General features: G+C 37.3%; 2 protein-coding genes across 5 annotated transcripts; both read right to left on the bottom strand.

The window, feature by feature from the left end:
• Positions 1 to 408: 408 nt before the first annotated feature.
• Positions 409 to 4,825, bottom strand: LOC103980285 (uncharacterized). Of its 4 annotated transcripts, none has more exons than XM_009396631.3 (8): positions 4,429 to 4,825; positions 4,171 to 4,254; positions 2,673 to 2,753; positions 1,575 to 1,714; positions 1,326 to 1,458; positions 1,067 to 1,136; positions 760 to 822; positions 409 to 690 (listed from the first exon to the last, which is right to left on the bottom strand). In XM_009396631.3, exons 1-8 carry the CDS (start codon positions 4,488 to 4,490, stop codon positions 613 to 615), a joined length of 711 nt encoding a protein of 236 aa, XP_009394906.2. In that variant the 5' UTR covers positions 4,491 to 4,825; the 3' UTR covers positions 409 to 612. The 4 variants fall into 4 exon arrangements, with proteins under 4 accessions (XP_009394906.2, XP_064961323.1, XP_064961325.1 ...); XM_065105251.1 differs by having other exon boundaries at positions 409 to 676; XM_065105253.1 differs by lacking the exon at positions 4,171 to 4,254.
• Positions 4,826 to 6,281: 1,456 nt separating this feature from the next.
• Positions 6,282 to 13,987, bottom strand: LOC135610582 (protein REVEILLE 3-like). The gene is made up of 9 exons (XM_065105250.1): positions 13,596 to 13,987; positions 11,024 to 11,081; positions 10,019 to 10,142; positions 9,773 to 9,946; positions 9,577 to 9,699; positions 9,059 to 9,168; positions 7,260 to 7,319; positions 6,813 to 6,903; positions 6,282 to 6,729 (listed from the first exon to the last, which is right to left on the bottom strand). The coding sequence occupies exons 1-9, from the start codon at positions 13,850 to 13,852 to the stop codon at positions 6,725 to 6,727; spliced, it is 1,002 nt and encodes a 333-aa protein (XP_064961322.1). The 5' UTR covers positions 13,853 to 13,987; the 3' UTR covers positions 6,282 to 6,724.
• Between the last annotated feature and the right edge of the window lie 482 nt (positions 13,988 to 14,469).

The raw sequence follows: 14,469 nt of genomic DNA, 5'->3' as shown, positions 1-14,469 counted from the left end.
CTGGACAACAGAGGAGGAAGCTCCGGCGCCAGGAACCCTAGGGCGAAGGCTCCTCTGCCGATTCCGACGGAGTCCATGCGTCGGCGCGGCCGAACTTACCTCGGTCGCAACAGTATCCGAGGAGGAAGAGGACGCAGAGGAGGGAGACGGGCGGGGGGAAGTCATGTGGCCGCCGAGGACGAGCCACTGGAGAAGAAGATTGGATATACGGAGGAGCTCCTCTGGTGGAGAGTTCTTGGATCTTTGAACTTTGAAGGAGCTCCTCAAGTGGACAGTTCTTGCATCTTTCAAGCTCCTCCGCTTCCTAAACTACATCCCACAAGTCTCATATATATATAATGATTTATAATGAAGGAATCAAAGGCTTTGTTGCATTCTAACTAAATACTAATAATCCCTCTTGATCCATTAAAATTTCCAACAAAGCCCTCATGATATATTTTCTTTTTGTTTTTTTACCAGATATTAGGGACAATCCCCAAAATAGTGATCCAAAAAAAATTACCATCACACAAGGAGGTGATGGATCTCCTACATTGAACAAACAGTAAAATAAGCAACCAGGCCTTTAAGAAGATGACTTGGCGGCATACGATCAGTGGGCTCTGTACATTATATTCTTCTTCTGTTGTCTACCTTTGCTCTTTTGGATGCTGATGCAGTATCTGTATTCCCGCTGCGAGATTGTATCTGAAGTGTCATTGGGATTAGAATAGGCTTCAAGAAATCAGTCAAAACAGAAAGTGAAAGTACATTAACCTTATCAAGCTTCTCTCTGACCAACCTAACAGTCTCGTTCATAGATGGTGTTGGAAAGTATTCCTGCAATGAAATCAAAATATGATACTCGCAGGTCGTAATAAAACATTAGTAGGACCGGTGTGCGACATCGGATATAACAAGGACATGTAACCAAGGAAAACACTGCACTCTCTGTTTATCTGTCTTATGCTAGATGGGAAATGGCAATTAAAACTGAGATGAATGTAAAACACTTGGTCCGCATATCAATATTAGAATACTACACAGCGGTGCAAATGGTGGTTTGCCAAAAGATAAAACATACCTTGTTAGAGGAAACATGGCTTAGAGGAGCATCGCCGACATGAGATATTTGGCCCCCTCTAGCAAATTCTCTGAAGATAGAATACATCAGGAACCAAAAAGAAAAAATCAAACGGTCATATACAAGCAACCAATCAAAAGAAGAAAAGAAAACTATGATCTGTCCTTAAGAGGAAAGAAGAGCCTTCTGTCATTTCCCTTCATCATGATAACTTGCTACTGCAAACACTAATTGTTCCTACTCTGAATAACTCGCATACCTTTGCCTTCCCTGCAGCTCTGAATTACTTGATGCCGATGGAGCAGGATCAAGCCAATGTTGGCAAGAAGACCCGATAATGTTGGAGTTACTGGAAATTTGAGACTTTGATCCTTCTGTTCTTACATTTGCAGCTAACAAAGCATAGAATGCAAGTCCAAGCAATAAAACACTTCGAAGAAACTATTAATGAAGCAAATGCAACAATTTTAAATCGTTACTAAGATACTTCGATATAAAAGAAACCCACATTTTATTCGCCCAAGAACTTCCTTTGTCCTGCCCTCAAGTTTCTCCTTGACATCCAAAACACTCTCAAACTGAGGTGCATATGACACCTTCAAAAGGTTACCTAGAAATACGGATTCATCCAGTTTCCGCTTTGCAAACCTGTAGCAATGAAGAGAAAAAAAATTACAAAAACATAACAGCATGAAGTAGCAGTATAAGAGATAAAGCAGTTTTTTCTTGTCACGTCTTTTCAAGTTTGGATTTACAATGAGCAAATTTATTCCAATCACTATCTCAACTTATATGCAAGTGGATTGCTACACAGAGTTGCCAATTTGAATTCACAATGAGCAAATTCATTGAAATCTGTCTCTATCCATATGTATAGCTGTAGATGTAACCTTTATCTACTTTAGGTTATATGCAATTAATCCTGTGTTAAGAAATTTTAAAGAGTAACAGTATGAGATTCTGGAAAACATTTAACTGAAAGAAAATTCCCCAAGTAGTTCTTTCTTTCAATGCTTAAATTCACAATGACTAAAGAAAAAATATTCCACAACGACAATAAAATACTAGTTGTTTGACTGCTCCTCTGAAGCACTCTTCACCTTGTGCTGTGTATAAGCATGATCTTGCTAAAAGAACATTTTTGTTGATGCAAGTCAAAACTATCAAAAGAAGTGAGTTGCCTAAACTTGTTATGAGTTCAGGTACCAGATCTATGATTTTTTTTCTTCCATATATATTTTTATTACAGAATAGACATGCAAAATATGTGCACAAGGCACTTTACAAAAGGGTCACTAACCTGTTGCAAAAAACCCTCCTGGAAACTTCAAACAATATATGCTATGAAATACTCATATATTTACCAAATTTTATCAGGTCTACAACTTTACAGTCAACACCCAGTCTATTTCCTCCACTAGTTTTAAACGACTGCAGGGATTAAAAATAATTGGAAGATGCACTTGTCTGAAAATTGTCAAAGAATGAATTGGTGATCTATGTAATCAGAAGTACAGTGACACATTGAAAATGGAAAGATATATCATTTCCAAGAAAAAGGTAAGCTTCGTTGTTAATAAGAACACTCAAAACATTTGTTTATTACCTTGCATTGCTGACCTGTGAGAATTTGATCCAATAAACATCAGTGAAAGGATCACAATCTTCTGCATCCATGGGTTTACACCTGAAAGTTAATAAAAAATAAGCTAAAAATAATGCAAAAGGGCAGCATTTCACGACAAATATGTTTATATCTTCAACACACACACACACACACACATAGGATCTTTAGTTGTTTAATTTAAAACATCAAAGAAAGATTCTATGAATAAAAAAAAGGAGAAAATTCGGGGTCCAAAAATATATCCCAAACTCCACACTGTTCTTTTTCCTATTGGTAATTACAATATTTACATGAGAAGAAACAAATAGTCCATGCTAATAATTTTTCTTGGCTGCCTATAGAACTTACGTAATGAATATTATTTCAGGTACTATAACATTAAGTTAAGGTATCTTACGTTTCTTTTAAAACTTGCTGACTCACAAAAATTCATCCTAAAATGCTTGAAGTTCATCAAGGACAGTAGATAGGATCACCGCATCTCTTCAATCCGGAAAGGGCCCATCAAGATGTTAGTTGGACCATTCGAACCTGAGTTATGTATGGTTTAAATAATCAGCTGAGGCAATTTAAGAACCGCCATAGTCAAACCAATAGTCCCAAAATAATTGGCATATCAGATTTTGGCCATCTAAAAGAAACCTAGTAGACAATATCGTGCAAGATAATCTACATATTACACATGAACATAAAATAATATAATTCAAGTAAAAAAGTGAAAACCTACGTTATGAGATAGTACATAATATAATAATATCATATGCATCAAATCATGAAGTAGAACAAATATGAAATTTAGATTTTATGCCATACTTAGATAATCAACAGTAAAAAAGGTAACTAAAAAGTTTAAAATATCTGCTCATAAATTTAAATTTAACTTTTCAACTATTAAAGATTAAAAATATATTGAACTGAATTAACAAATAAAATTTGTCAAAATCATTGGCCCAAACCTTTTTTTTTTATTTGGAATGACTAATCTCATTTCTGGTTCCTTCTCGAAGTTTAAATGATCTAACGAAACTCTTGGATAATTTTACAAATTCGGGTAGAAACCTTCTAAGGAGTTCAAATGGTTTGCGTCATGGCAAACATCATTGTTAAAGTATACATCGGGCTCTTTCTATAGCTTAAGCTTTTGGGATCTATGGTTACGCAATCAATAGCTTTGAGATGATATTTATCTTTAAGAGAATCTTCAAACGGTCGCGGCAAGCCTATACCAATTTACTTAAAGTGTATATTGGGTCCTTTTCTAATACTTTAAGCTTTCGGAATTCGTGATCACCCAATCAATCTTTTAAGAATCATCATCTTCAATGGTGCATCTAGACCAAGTGATCATCATCGAACAATTCTACGTAACAGTTAGTGATCCCTATCGATGTTGCAAGGGAGAGACACAAACTGAGAACATCACGGGGTCCATAATCATTCAAAAAGAAAAAGAGCAGGGTCAGGAAAATGGCTGTACTCTTCTATCTCGCCATACGATCCAAACAACCTGGACAGGTCATCACCACAGCCTAAAGCCGGCACGTTTCTCACGATCAGATATCTGCAAATTCACGATAGACAACTCAAGGAGACAGAACAAAATAGAAGACATACCATCAGAATTATCAACTCGTTCCACCCAAGAGACGAACAGTTAAAGAAAAGAAAAGAGAACCGAACGAGGAGTAGGGTATAATGGGCGTGATGATTCGGAGACGAAGGACTGTTTCCGAACCTGGATTCGTCGCAGACGGTGTAGACGCGGACGGCCGGGGGTTCGTCCCTGTCGCGCACCATCGCTTTGCTCCTTTCTCCCTTCCCCTCTTCGAGACTCGGCCTTCCGACTCTCGTTGTAATTATAATTGCAAAAGAAAGGAGATCTGATGGAGAACAATTAGATCCCCAAGTCCGCACGGGCAGGGGGGCTCCGCGGCCACCGCAGGAACGAGCGACGGGAGAAGACCGGTGGATCGCGGGAGAGGGGGAGGAGAGATTTAGGGCTTGCGGTGGGAATTCTACAGATTCAAGCGTACAAAAGAAGTTAAGACTTCAAAATGAAGCGGTTCTTTTGGTTTATTGAGATGAGAGATGAAGGTTGGATGGAGTGGAGCAGTCCGGTAACTCATCCCCATGCCCAGACATTTGCGAGTGCATTTTAGGGGATAAATCCCTTTATTATTAGACATTCATAGCATCTCAAGTTTTAGATTTGGAAATTTTATATTTATTTTTTTATAATTATAAAAAAATAAAATATCTAGTTTTATTTATTCTCGATTTTTATCAAAAAAAATAATTTTAATATTCTAATTAATACTGACGGATGACATCGATGGTGACAGACGATAGTGCCGCTGGGGGCTATGGGTGGCTATTATGGATAAAGAGAGCGATAGCAAGAGGTAAATGTCGCTTTGTATTTACGTCGACGTTGACGTAAACGTAGAGCGACTCTCATCTTTCGTCATTGCTCTTCTCATCCATAACAGTCACCCACAGCCTTCAGCGATGTCATCGTCCGTCACAATCGACGTCATCTATCGTCACCAACTGAAACATTGAAATCACCTTTTTACCCATTATTTTCGTACTTTCGTTAGTAAAACCAATGATCATGATGCTAATGAGGTTTAATTCTAAAGGTTAATATATAATTAGCCCATTTTAGTTATGATCCTTTTCTTTTTAATTTAGAAATATAATTCTAACTAGGGTGAATTTTTGAAGAAAGCTAGTAACTTCAAAAAAAATTTACATAATGTTTTAACTTTGAAAAGTTTGCAACACTACTAACTACGTAAAATGATTATTTTACCCCTGCCATCATTTGACCTATAGCCTTCGTACAAGGGCCTCTATCGAATCCACTAGCCCCACCACTGCATACCTCACTCACTAACTTTGCACAAGTTAAGAGGGGGCGCAAGAGCAACCATCGTCGTTAATAGCTCTCGCGCGAGGGCCACGAGTGAGCACAGTGAGCGCAGTGCAAGGTTGGCGGAGGCGACAATGGATCTCACGAGGTTAGGGGCAAAATGATTATTTTTTAAAAAATAATTTTGTATAATTTTTTAAAGTTGTGGTGCTATGCGAAATATTTTTAAAGTTGGGGGCTTTATCCCGAAATTCACTCTTCTAACTATATAAACAAATTTGGATAAATTTCCTAAATAAAAAATTCTTATAATAGTATATTTTTAGTTTGTTTCGATCTCCACCCCATCGGTTATTGTCTTTGCTCCATTGCGAGGTCCCCTGCCCTTGATCTTATCGTCACCTTTGTCATTGTCGAGCCATTAAGAAGGCTCTATCATCAAACTCAACAGAGGGGTAGAAGGCTGAGGCAAAGGAGACACTCATGGTGGGTCTTTCCCACCCTCCTCCTTATGTCCCTTTCCACTAAAGGAGCAATACTTATTTAAAATAGACGTCAATAGTGACGACGAGAGTCGTTGCAATACTTATTTCTAATATTCACGATAAAACCAAATCCCACAAACAAAATCCTACAAATTTATGCATCCACCGTAACCATCAAATGTCACAGATCCTTCAAGCTTATGAAGGACATATTAAAGGTGTCCCACATTCCATAATAACTTGCCTTTATTCATGATATATTAGGCAAATAATTTTAGCATCTCAATGCTCCAAGGTCACAGATCCTTCAAGCTGGGAAAAACAAACCAGGATATATAGATACATGAAGGAATCACCTTATTACTCCCAAACCTAGCAAATCATAAAAAAGCTACCATGGATCTAACAAAATGTTATATACACAAACAACACTCTATCCCGGCAAATCGGATTATTAATAACTGGCCAAGATCGGTTGAAGCATTAAAAAAAAATCTGACTACCCCTCATTCTTTTGATATCAAGGCTTCTGTATCAGCAAAAGCTAATACCAGTAGTGGTACAATCGCTTCACTTGATATAATCATCGGTTTAACCTTCACAGCCTTGGAAAAATGATTGATGTACAATCCATAGCTTTCGAGACTGCATAATTACCATTCATTCACCTTTCACCCTGAAATTTCAAGTGTGAAGTTGGTTGATTATAGTGAAATTCAATATGATTTATGGCTAAAAGTTTTAAAGACATGAACTTACATAATGGAGCAACAGTTTCACAAGTGAGGTTGTTAGCAATACCAGAATCCAAGTCCTCTGTGCCACCACTGAATGATGCAAGTAATTTTCTCTGCATGAAGGTAAACGTATTCAAGTTAACCAACTATTTCTGGTAACAAGAGAATAAAAATTAAGCATGTTTCCATTGATCATCGTGGCTAGTGTATAAAATTCAGACCCCGTAAAAAAAATTTAAATTAAAGTTCATCAGTAGTATCTAGACAATGAATGTGGTCATTGCTACATGAAGTTCTAAACTTATAAATAGAGCATTTGCAGAACTATGATATCGATGAAGGATATTCAATCGATGGTCAGAATGTCAAATAAAACAGACCAGATAAGTGAATCAAGGGACCAAAACCAACTTGTCAGCAAATTCTGAGAAACTCCCAAAGTTAATGGGTAGATGACAGTGACACTCACATGCGCTTCAAAGTCAGGGCTGGTCAGATTGATAGATAAATTCCCCATCAACAACAATACCTGCATATTGATGGTACAAAAGATTACTTCTTTGAAGGTAAATTCAGAAGCACATGTATAAACCAGACACTAGTTACCTGTAACAGATAAAAAGAAAATGACAAAGTATTCTACATGAGCATGCTCTGATAAATTTTTCATACATATAACAACTTGAATAATGAATTCAGAACAACAGAAAGGGTACGCTTCTCCAGTATCAGAATTAAGAGTTTTGAAAGAGAGCAAATAACATAATCCTGTCTAGTACCGTTAGTACTATCCCTGTCTCTAATCCCTATCACAAGAAAAGCTCCAATTCATTCAATTACGTACGAAGTTTTAAGTACAGATATGTAGTTTGAATCCTATGGAATTCTCTTTTTTCTGATCTAGAAGCTCAAAACAGCAGGACATTGGTGGTGTAATTTTCAAAATTTGCCATATAATTTTAACAGCTACCAACACAAAGAGTAAATAGTGCCAGATACATAATAACAAAGATGAAACTCTGCCATGACAACGTAGAAAAGAACTGACATGTGATAAGACAAGAAATTACTTATAAGCATCACTGGTAAAGATATATAAAGAGCAAGAAAATAGATCTTTATCAGTACCTACATCAGACTCAGATCCAAACGGATGTCATTCCAAATTGTTAGATCCTATGAAGTATGAACAATAACAAGAAAGCAGTCTGATGGATGTCATTCCAACTCGAGGGTAATCATGGTCCAAATGGAAATTGGAAGTTTTCTTTCAAGCGTATAACAAATGTAAACAGTAGTCTGATGCTGTATCCAGCATACATAAACCTCCAAGTATTTTTAAATGCTTTATACATGCGGTTTTCTTTCTTATGTCAATTTGGCTGCTAATGCCCTTTAATTCAAATGCTGAAGTAGATGCATCCCAGTTAAACTCCAATGTCCTTGCAGAAAAGCTTTCCCAAAATAGATCTTTATCAATGATCATCTATAGTCCCATTTTGGCATATTTACAAAGAACAATTCCTTTGTTATCTTAAGTTATTAAAATCCAAGTATAAGGTGCCATTTGGCTTCTATTCATTAAATGGTACAATTCATGCTCAATGCGTTCCAAGGCACATACCAAAAGCTCATTCTGTACCATTGACACCATTATTGAAACGGCACATCCTGGCATTGACCTGGATTGTGCAAATGCAGCATGAATGGTTTACAGGCCTGCACCGCTGCCCCATAATTGTACTTCACATGCTCAGCAAACATATGCTGCATGAACAATGACACCAACACATGCTGTAAAATAAAACAAACCTGTGCTACTATTCATCAGTAGCACAAAATGAAGGACGTCTTTCTTTGATCACAAGTTCATAAAATAGTTACTGGTTTAGAAACACAAACAAAGTTATCATACAAAGAAAGAAAAGTATGTTGCAGTTCTTCTTACAACCAAGTGAATCATAAACAAGCTGAAACAACTAAAAATTATACACAAGCACACAATTACATGATCTACACTTTCCAAGAAGAGATAACCAAACATAAAACCCACTTACAGTTCAGCAATAGCAAATGTTTTTCATCAGAACACAATTACGGTTGTGTAATTCATAAGACAATAATATAGAAGAAAATTCATTGCCAGCTAAACAAGAATAACAACCATTTCATTTGGATAAAATAGTTTCCTACATCAAACAACGAAGCATTAAATTTTCTTCAATATATGAAAAAATTGTAATAAGTACTGGTTTGAATATAGCATACTGTTTCAACATCAATTGGATCCATCTCTTTCAGTTTTTGCAGATGACCAGTAGTGCTGGGGTCAAAGACACTTCCGAGAAAGCTGTACACCTGAGCAAAGTCTGGCATAACTGCAGAAACCACCAAACAGAAGGTCAGTAATCAAAAGACTGAGCAAGGTTCACACAAATATAAAAACACAACAAGTAACAATTTTCAAAAATTTGCTGCAGCATTTTGTTCTTGAACAAAGATTTGAAATAAGAAAAGGGCAGATCCCTCACATTTGGTACAAATAACTAAATAGTTTATTAATATAACTGTATTTTCTGAGCAGTAGTTTCCTGCCATGATCTCTAGGATGATATGGCATTCTTTTACAAGCTTCATCAAACATCATTGTGTTCTTTTTTATTTTATAGCACCAACTTTTTCTTGCAATTTAAGTGCTCTGATGAGACAGAACACATATAATCTCTTTCTGATCAATTTAAAAAGGCAATTGTTCTAGCTATTATTTATGTGCAATGAGAACTCACCACGAAGAGCTGTGGCATGATTTTCATGGTCAGCCATTTCACAAGTTGGCCAGGTTACAGGACTTATTGTGCTGCTAGAACAGCAATTTTTCACCACCAAGTTTCCAGCATGCCCCATATCATCTGGACATCTAAGAACTTAGGAGGCACTTCTGGAAAAAGAAAAGATCGAACTACTCAAGAGAAAGTACCAAACCTGATGTCAGATGAGATGCACTAACAGGATGGAGAGAACTGTTAAGCCCAGAAGGAACTGCTTCATTTGTGTTAGAGTTTCTAGACATGGAAGATGTATCTATTCCAAAAGCAGAATGTGGTTCAAGCAAACAGGAAGCCTGGTGTGGAGTGGTGCCTTGAGATATCTGTAGAGCTGCAGTTCCCAGAAAACCTATCAGTTCGATTACAACATGAAAGCAGATGATAATCATTGAACGAGACTAACCATATTTAGGGGCTTTCTGTGGATATGGATGTGCTGCTTTCCTCTTGGGTCGAGGTGGAGGCACATGTTCACTTGCACCGTTCTTCTGAATCTTCAGAAAGTACTTCTGTGCATGACTCCTAATCTGCAAGGTCATTTTTTTAGAATCTGCTTCTGTGCATGACTTGCGACAAACAATTGTCAGCTTATCATAATTTGACAGGCCCTCAATGTCAAAACAGGGGGCTTCTTAGCGGTGCCTTGAAATGTGGAAATCTAAGAACAATTTCAAAAATGAGATTAAAATCACATCTTATTTTACAGTTATATCTGGACTCTGAGGCAATTCAAATACCTGCTAGTGTGATGTGTATTTGCTGATTTGACCAATGACTGGTCTTGAACCATATGATCTGGCACCAATCAATATGATTTTTATTTTTATTTTCCGGGAGATACCAGGCAATATGGATTGTTATACCAATACTATACTGGTCGGATAGACCAATATCGAATCCAGGATTTGAGTCCTGGCTATGTGCAATTTCCAGATGCTTCTTATTGATAGAGGAAAATGTTACTCCAGAACATCAACTTCATACAAACCTAAAGTTTACACTCATGTTTGTAAAGCTAACCAAGAGTCAAAAGGAAAGGTTGAAGCATCTAGATGACCATACAAGTCATGTTTTTATTATTCTAGAATCTAGATCCTCGTCAAACAATTGATTCCAGAGTTTCCAAGTCAAGAGAAGATGATATGAGAAAACCCAAAGACAAGCATGGACAAACAGGCCAAATCAAAAACATTATTCAATGAGCCAATACTTCCAAAGTCTAGCATATTTTCCTATCTATTAAGTATTAAAGATACACCCCTTGATGATATAGAATCCATAGAAAATAAATGAATAGATAGGCAGAAGTTCGCATACAAGAGTTGGTTGAAATTTCGTGTGTGTTCTCTCCCTGTTCTTAGTTCTTTCATATATTTCTTAATAGAACTACAACCTATCTGCAAATTACCTGAATAACTGTCTTTGAACCAACAAATGCTTCTATCTTTTTCCAATCACGATCAAATCTGCAAAAAGCCAGAAAATAAATATTATTATGTCTCTAGAGCTTATAGTTCATTGTTGTACATATAAATCGTCATAAACTAAAGATCACGTGCCACTTTTGCACATCAAAGATGTTACGATACATAATGCCCAAACAATGTACACCATTGTACTACTAACAACATTTGCATATGCACTGCAATAAGACATGACCAAAAGCTGCAATATATAATACATAATAACAAATGGACTGTCTCAAACTGTCTGGAGCAGATAGTTTTGTTAGTAGCAGTTAGCTTGTCATTTACACAAAGCTATTGAATCTCTAGTGTACATCTTTTAAGGCATGTTGGATTATCAATCTCAAATTTAAGATATTTGTCTATCGGTCAAAGCATCATAATTTAAAACCTATAAACAGAATGTGGCTATTAAGTACTATGACATGTATTTAGGTAATTTATATTATACCAAAGTAAGTAGGCCTCCGAATATGATGAATGCCTTTTTGTGAACCGTAGCACTAAATATCATCTCAAGAGATTTTCAAAAAAGAAATTGTGAGGCTGGTGGTTCATGTCTGGCTTCATCATTGAATGACTCAGTATATCATGTTCCCGCCAATGCAGGGTTGGGGAAGTCATTATATGCATCATTATGCCTGTAAATAGAGGGGCTGTTTCATGTCCGAAATCCTGGTCATCCAAATTGTAAAGGAGCAAGCTTATCGTGATGCCAAGGCTTGCCCTTGCTTTCGTCACTGAATGACAAATAGATTTAACTGTAGACAAGACAACCATTTGGTGCAGTTGATAGACAATTACTGAGAAAATCTAAATCTTATTACAGCATAATTAAACACCATGGAGGAAGACCAACAAATTTTGTCTATATCATGATGTTAGGATCTATTGGGATCAATGGGAGAGCATGAGGTGCTCAGTAAAATCTTCTATATTGGTATAGCCTTACGTGCAGATATCCTTCAAAGAATCAATGCAACGAGATGTGTGATTGTTGCTCAGTAAAATGATATTTGAAAGGTCAAAAGAGTTAATAACTAATGATCCACTAAAACATAAAATCTTCTATATTGGTATAGCCTTACTTGCAGATATCCTTCGTAGAATCAATGCAACGAGATGTGTGATTGTTGCTCAGTAAAATGATATTTGAAAGGTCAAAAGAGTTAATAACTAATGATCCACTAAAACATAAAATCTTCTATATTGGTATAGCCTTACTTGCAGATATCCTTCGTAGAATCAATGCAACGAGATGTGTGATTGTTGCTCAGTAAAATGATATTTGCAAGGTCAAAAGAGTTAATAACTAATGATCCACTAAAACATAAAATCTTCTATATTGGTATAGCCTTACTTGCAGATATCCTTCGTAGAATCAATGCAACGAGATGTGTGATTGTTGCTCAGTAAAATGATATTTAAAAAGTCAAAAGAGTTAATAACTAATGATCCACTAAAACATAAAATCTTCTATATTGGTATAGCCTTACTTGCAGATATCCTTCGTAGAATCAATGCAACGAGATGTGTGATTGTTGCTCAGTAAAATGATATTTGAAAGGTCAAAAGAGTTAATAACTAATGATCCACAAAAACTCTCTTCTACACCCAAATTGCTCTGATTCTACCCAACCTCTTACAAAGGCTGATATACTCAAGGTCAATGAATTTTGGTCATAAATTATTCCTTTACTTTACTTTGGGCACTATTTCAAAATAAGCACAGAGATTTTTTTTCCAACATCAAGAAACCAAAGCTCAAAGATGAATAGGGAGTAGAGGTTCTAATGACAGAAGCAGAACTTTGTAATCGTTCCAAGATTATGCCACAACTAATAGCTCCAAGACTCGTCTTCCGTGTCCAGACACATTTAACTGTGTCAAGAAACAATGGACAGAAAACAACATACCAAACAAGAGACAATTCCAAGGCTCACAATCCAATTTAGAGATACCCACAGAGGAAAGCAAAGGCCTCTACCAGTTAAAGCATAAAAGACTTGTAAAATTAGAAAATTCTCCTCTACTAGATTCTACAGTTAAAGCATGAAAGACTTTTAAACTGCACTAAGAATTGGAAATTTCTTATTCAAACACTTAAAGGTAAAAACGAAGATAAAAACTTAAACAAGATCACTGAAGCATCCACAACAACTAAACCCCCAATCATATATCCAGTTGCGTGACCAGACAGTAGTCGAAGAGAGATCACCGACAAAACCCAAAATCCCATCCTTATGGACAAACTCTTGCAACTCAATCTTCTCCTAGAACAATGGTCATCATAAGCAGAAGGGGATTCGCGATCCAAAGACACCAATTTTCGAGAGGGAAAAAGTGACAGGTATGCCACCAGTGACGCAAGAACTTTACGGGTGAGAAACCCGGACATATAGAATTGCAAGAAACCAAGTTTAGCCCTAAGTAACCCACGACAACCCGATCGCCCGCTCGAACTAGAGAAGCGCCACAAGTTCAAGATCAAAGGGGTGGTGGGGCTATTCTTACAGGTGGAGGGCTTCGAGGAACTTGTCGTGCTCCTGCTCGGTCCAGCTCTCGCGCGACTTGGTGATGGTGTAGGGCTTGCGGATCTTCTTGCTGGGGTCCTCGGCAGCAGCGGCAGCGGGGGCGGAGGAGGCGGCGAGGGGGCCGGCGGCGCCCGGGAGGGCCATGGAGGGGGAGGGGAGGTCGGGGGGCAAGAAGGCGGCGGATTTCGGTGATGCTTCTCTGCTGCCTCGGATTGCCTTGGCGTGAACAAACACCATAAAAAGAAATAGGGATCGAGGGAGGCGTAGCGAGAGAAGGTAAGGAGGGGAAGAAGGGCGTCGGCTTCTACTGTGTCGATGGCTGCTAATGGGAGAGGTGCAAGGAGAGGGCGGTGGCGGTGGACTGGTTGGCGGTGGAGGTGGACAAGTGGCAGTGCGATCCGAATAGAGTCGCTGGTTTGTTGGCAGTGAAGAGGGGCCGCAATCATTTGCTGCGGACCTCCGCACGGAATACTTCTCTGCGGATGAGAGTTCTTCGCATATTGCTCCCCAATATATATATATATATATATATATATATATATATATATATATATATATATATATATATATATATATATATATATATATATATATATATATATATATATATTAGATTGACATTAGTGTTTGTACATCATCTTTGATATGATTAATAATGACATAAGAATGACGGTGGATACATCTGTTCTCCATCTCTTTGAAGTGCATTTTAGAGACTCAAACACCTGGTTGAACGATCTCAATTGTCTCCGAATAAATATTCTAATCGTACTATGGGAATCTACTTAATACTACTCGATAGTTGTTCGAACATATCTCTACATATTTTTGGAAAAAAAAATATTTTTAAGTTG

The sequence above is a fragment of the Musa acuminata genome, chromosome BXJ2-4 (assembly GCF_036884655.1).
Source record: "Musa acuminata AAA Group cultivar baxijiao chromosome BXJ2-4, Cavendish_Baxijiao_AAA, whole genome shotgun sequence".
NCBI lineage: Eukaryota > Viridiplantae > Streptophyta > Magnoliopsida > Zingiberales > Musaceae > Musa > Musa acuminata.
This window is presented reverse-complemented; position numbering and strand designations above follow the sequence as displayed.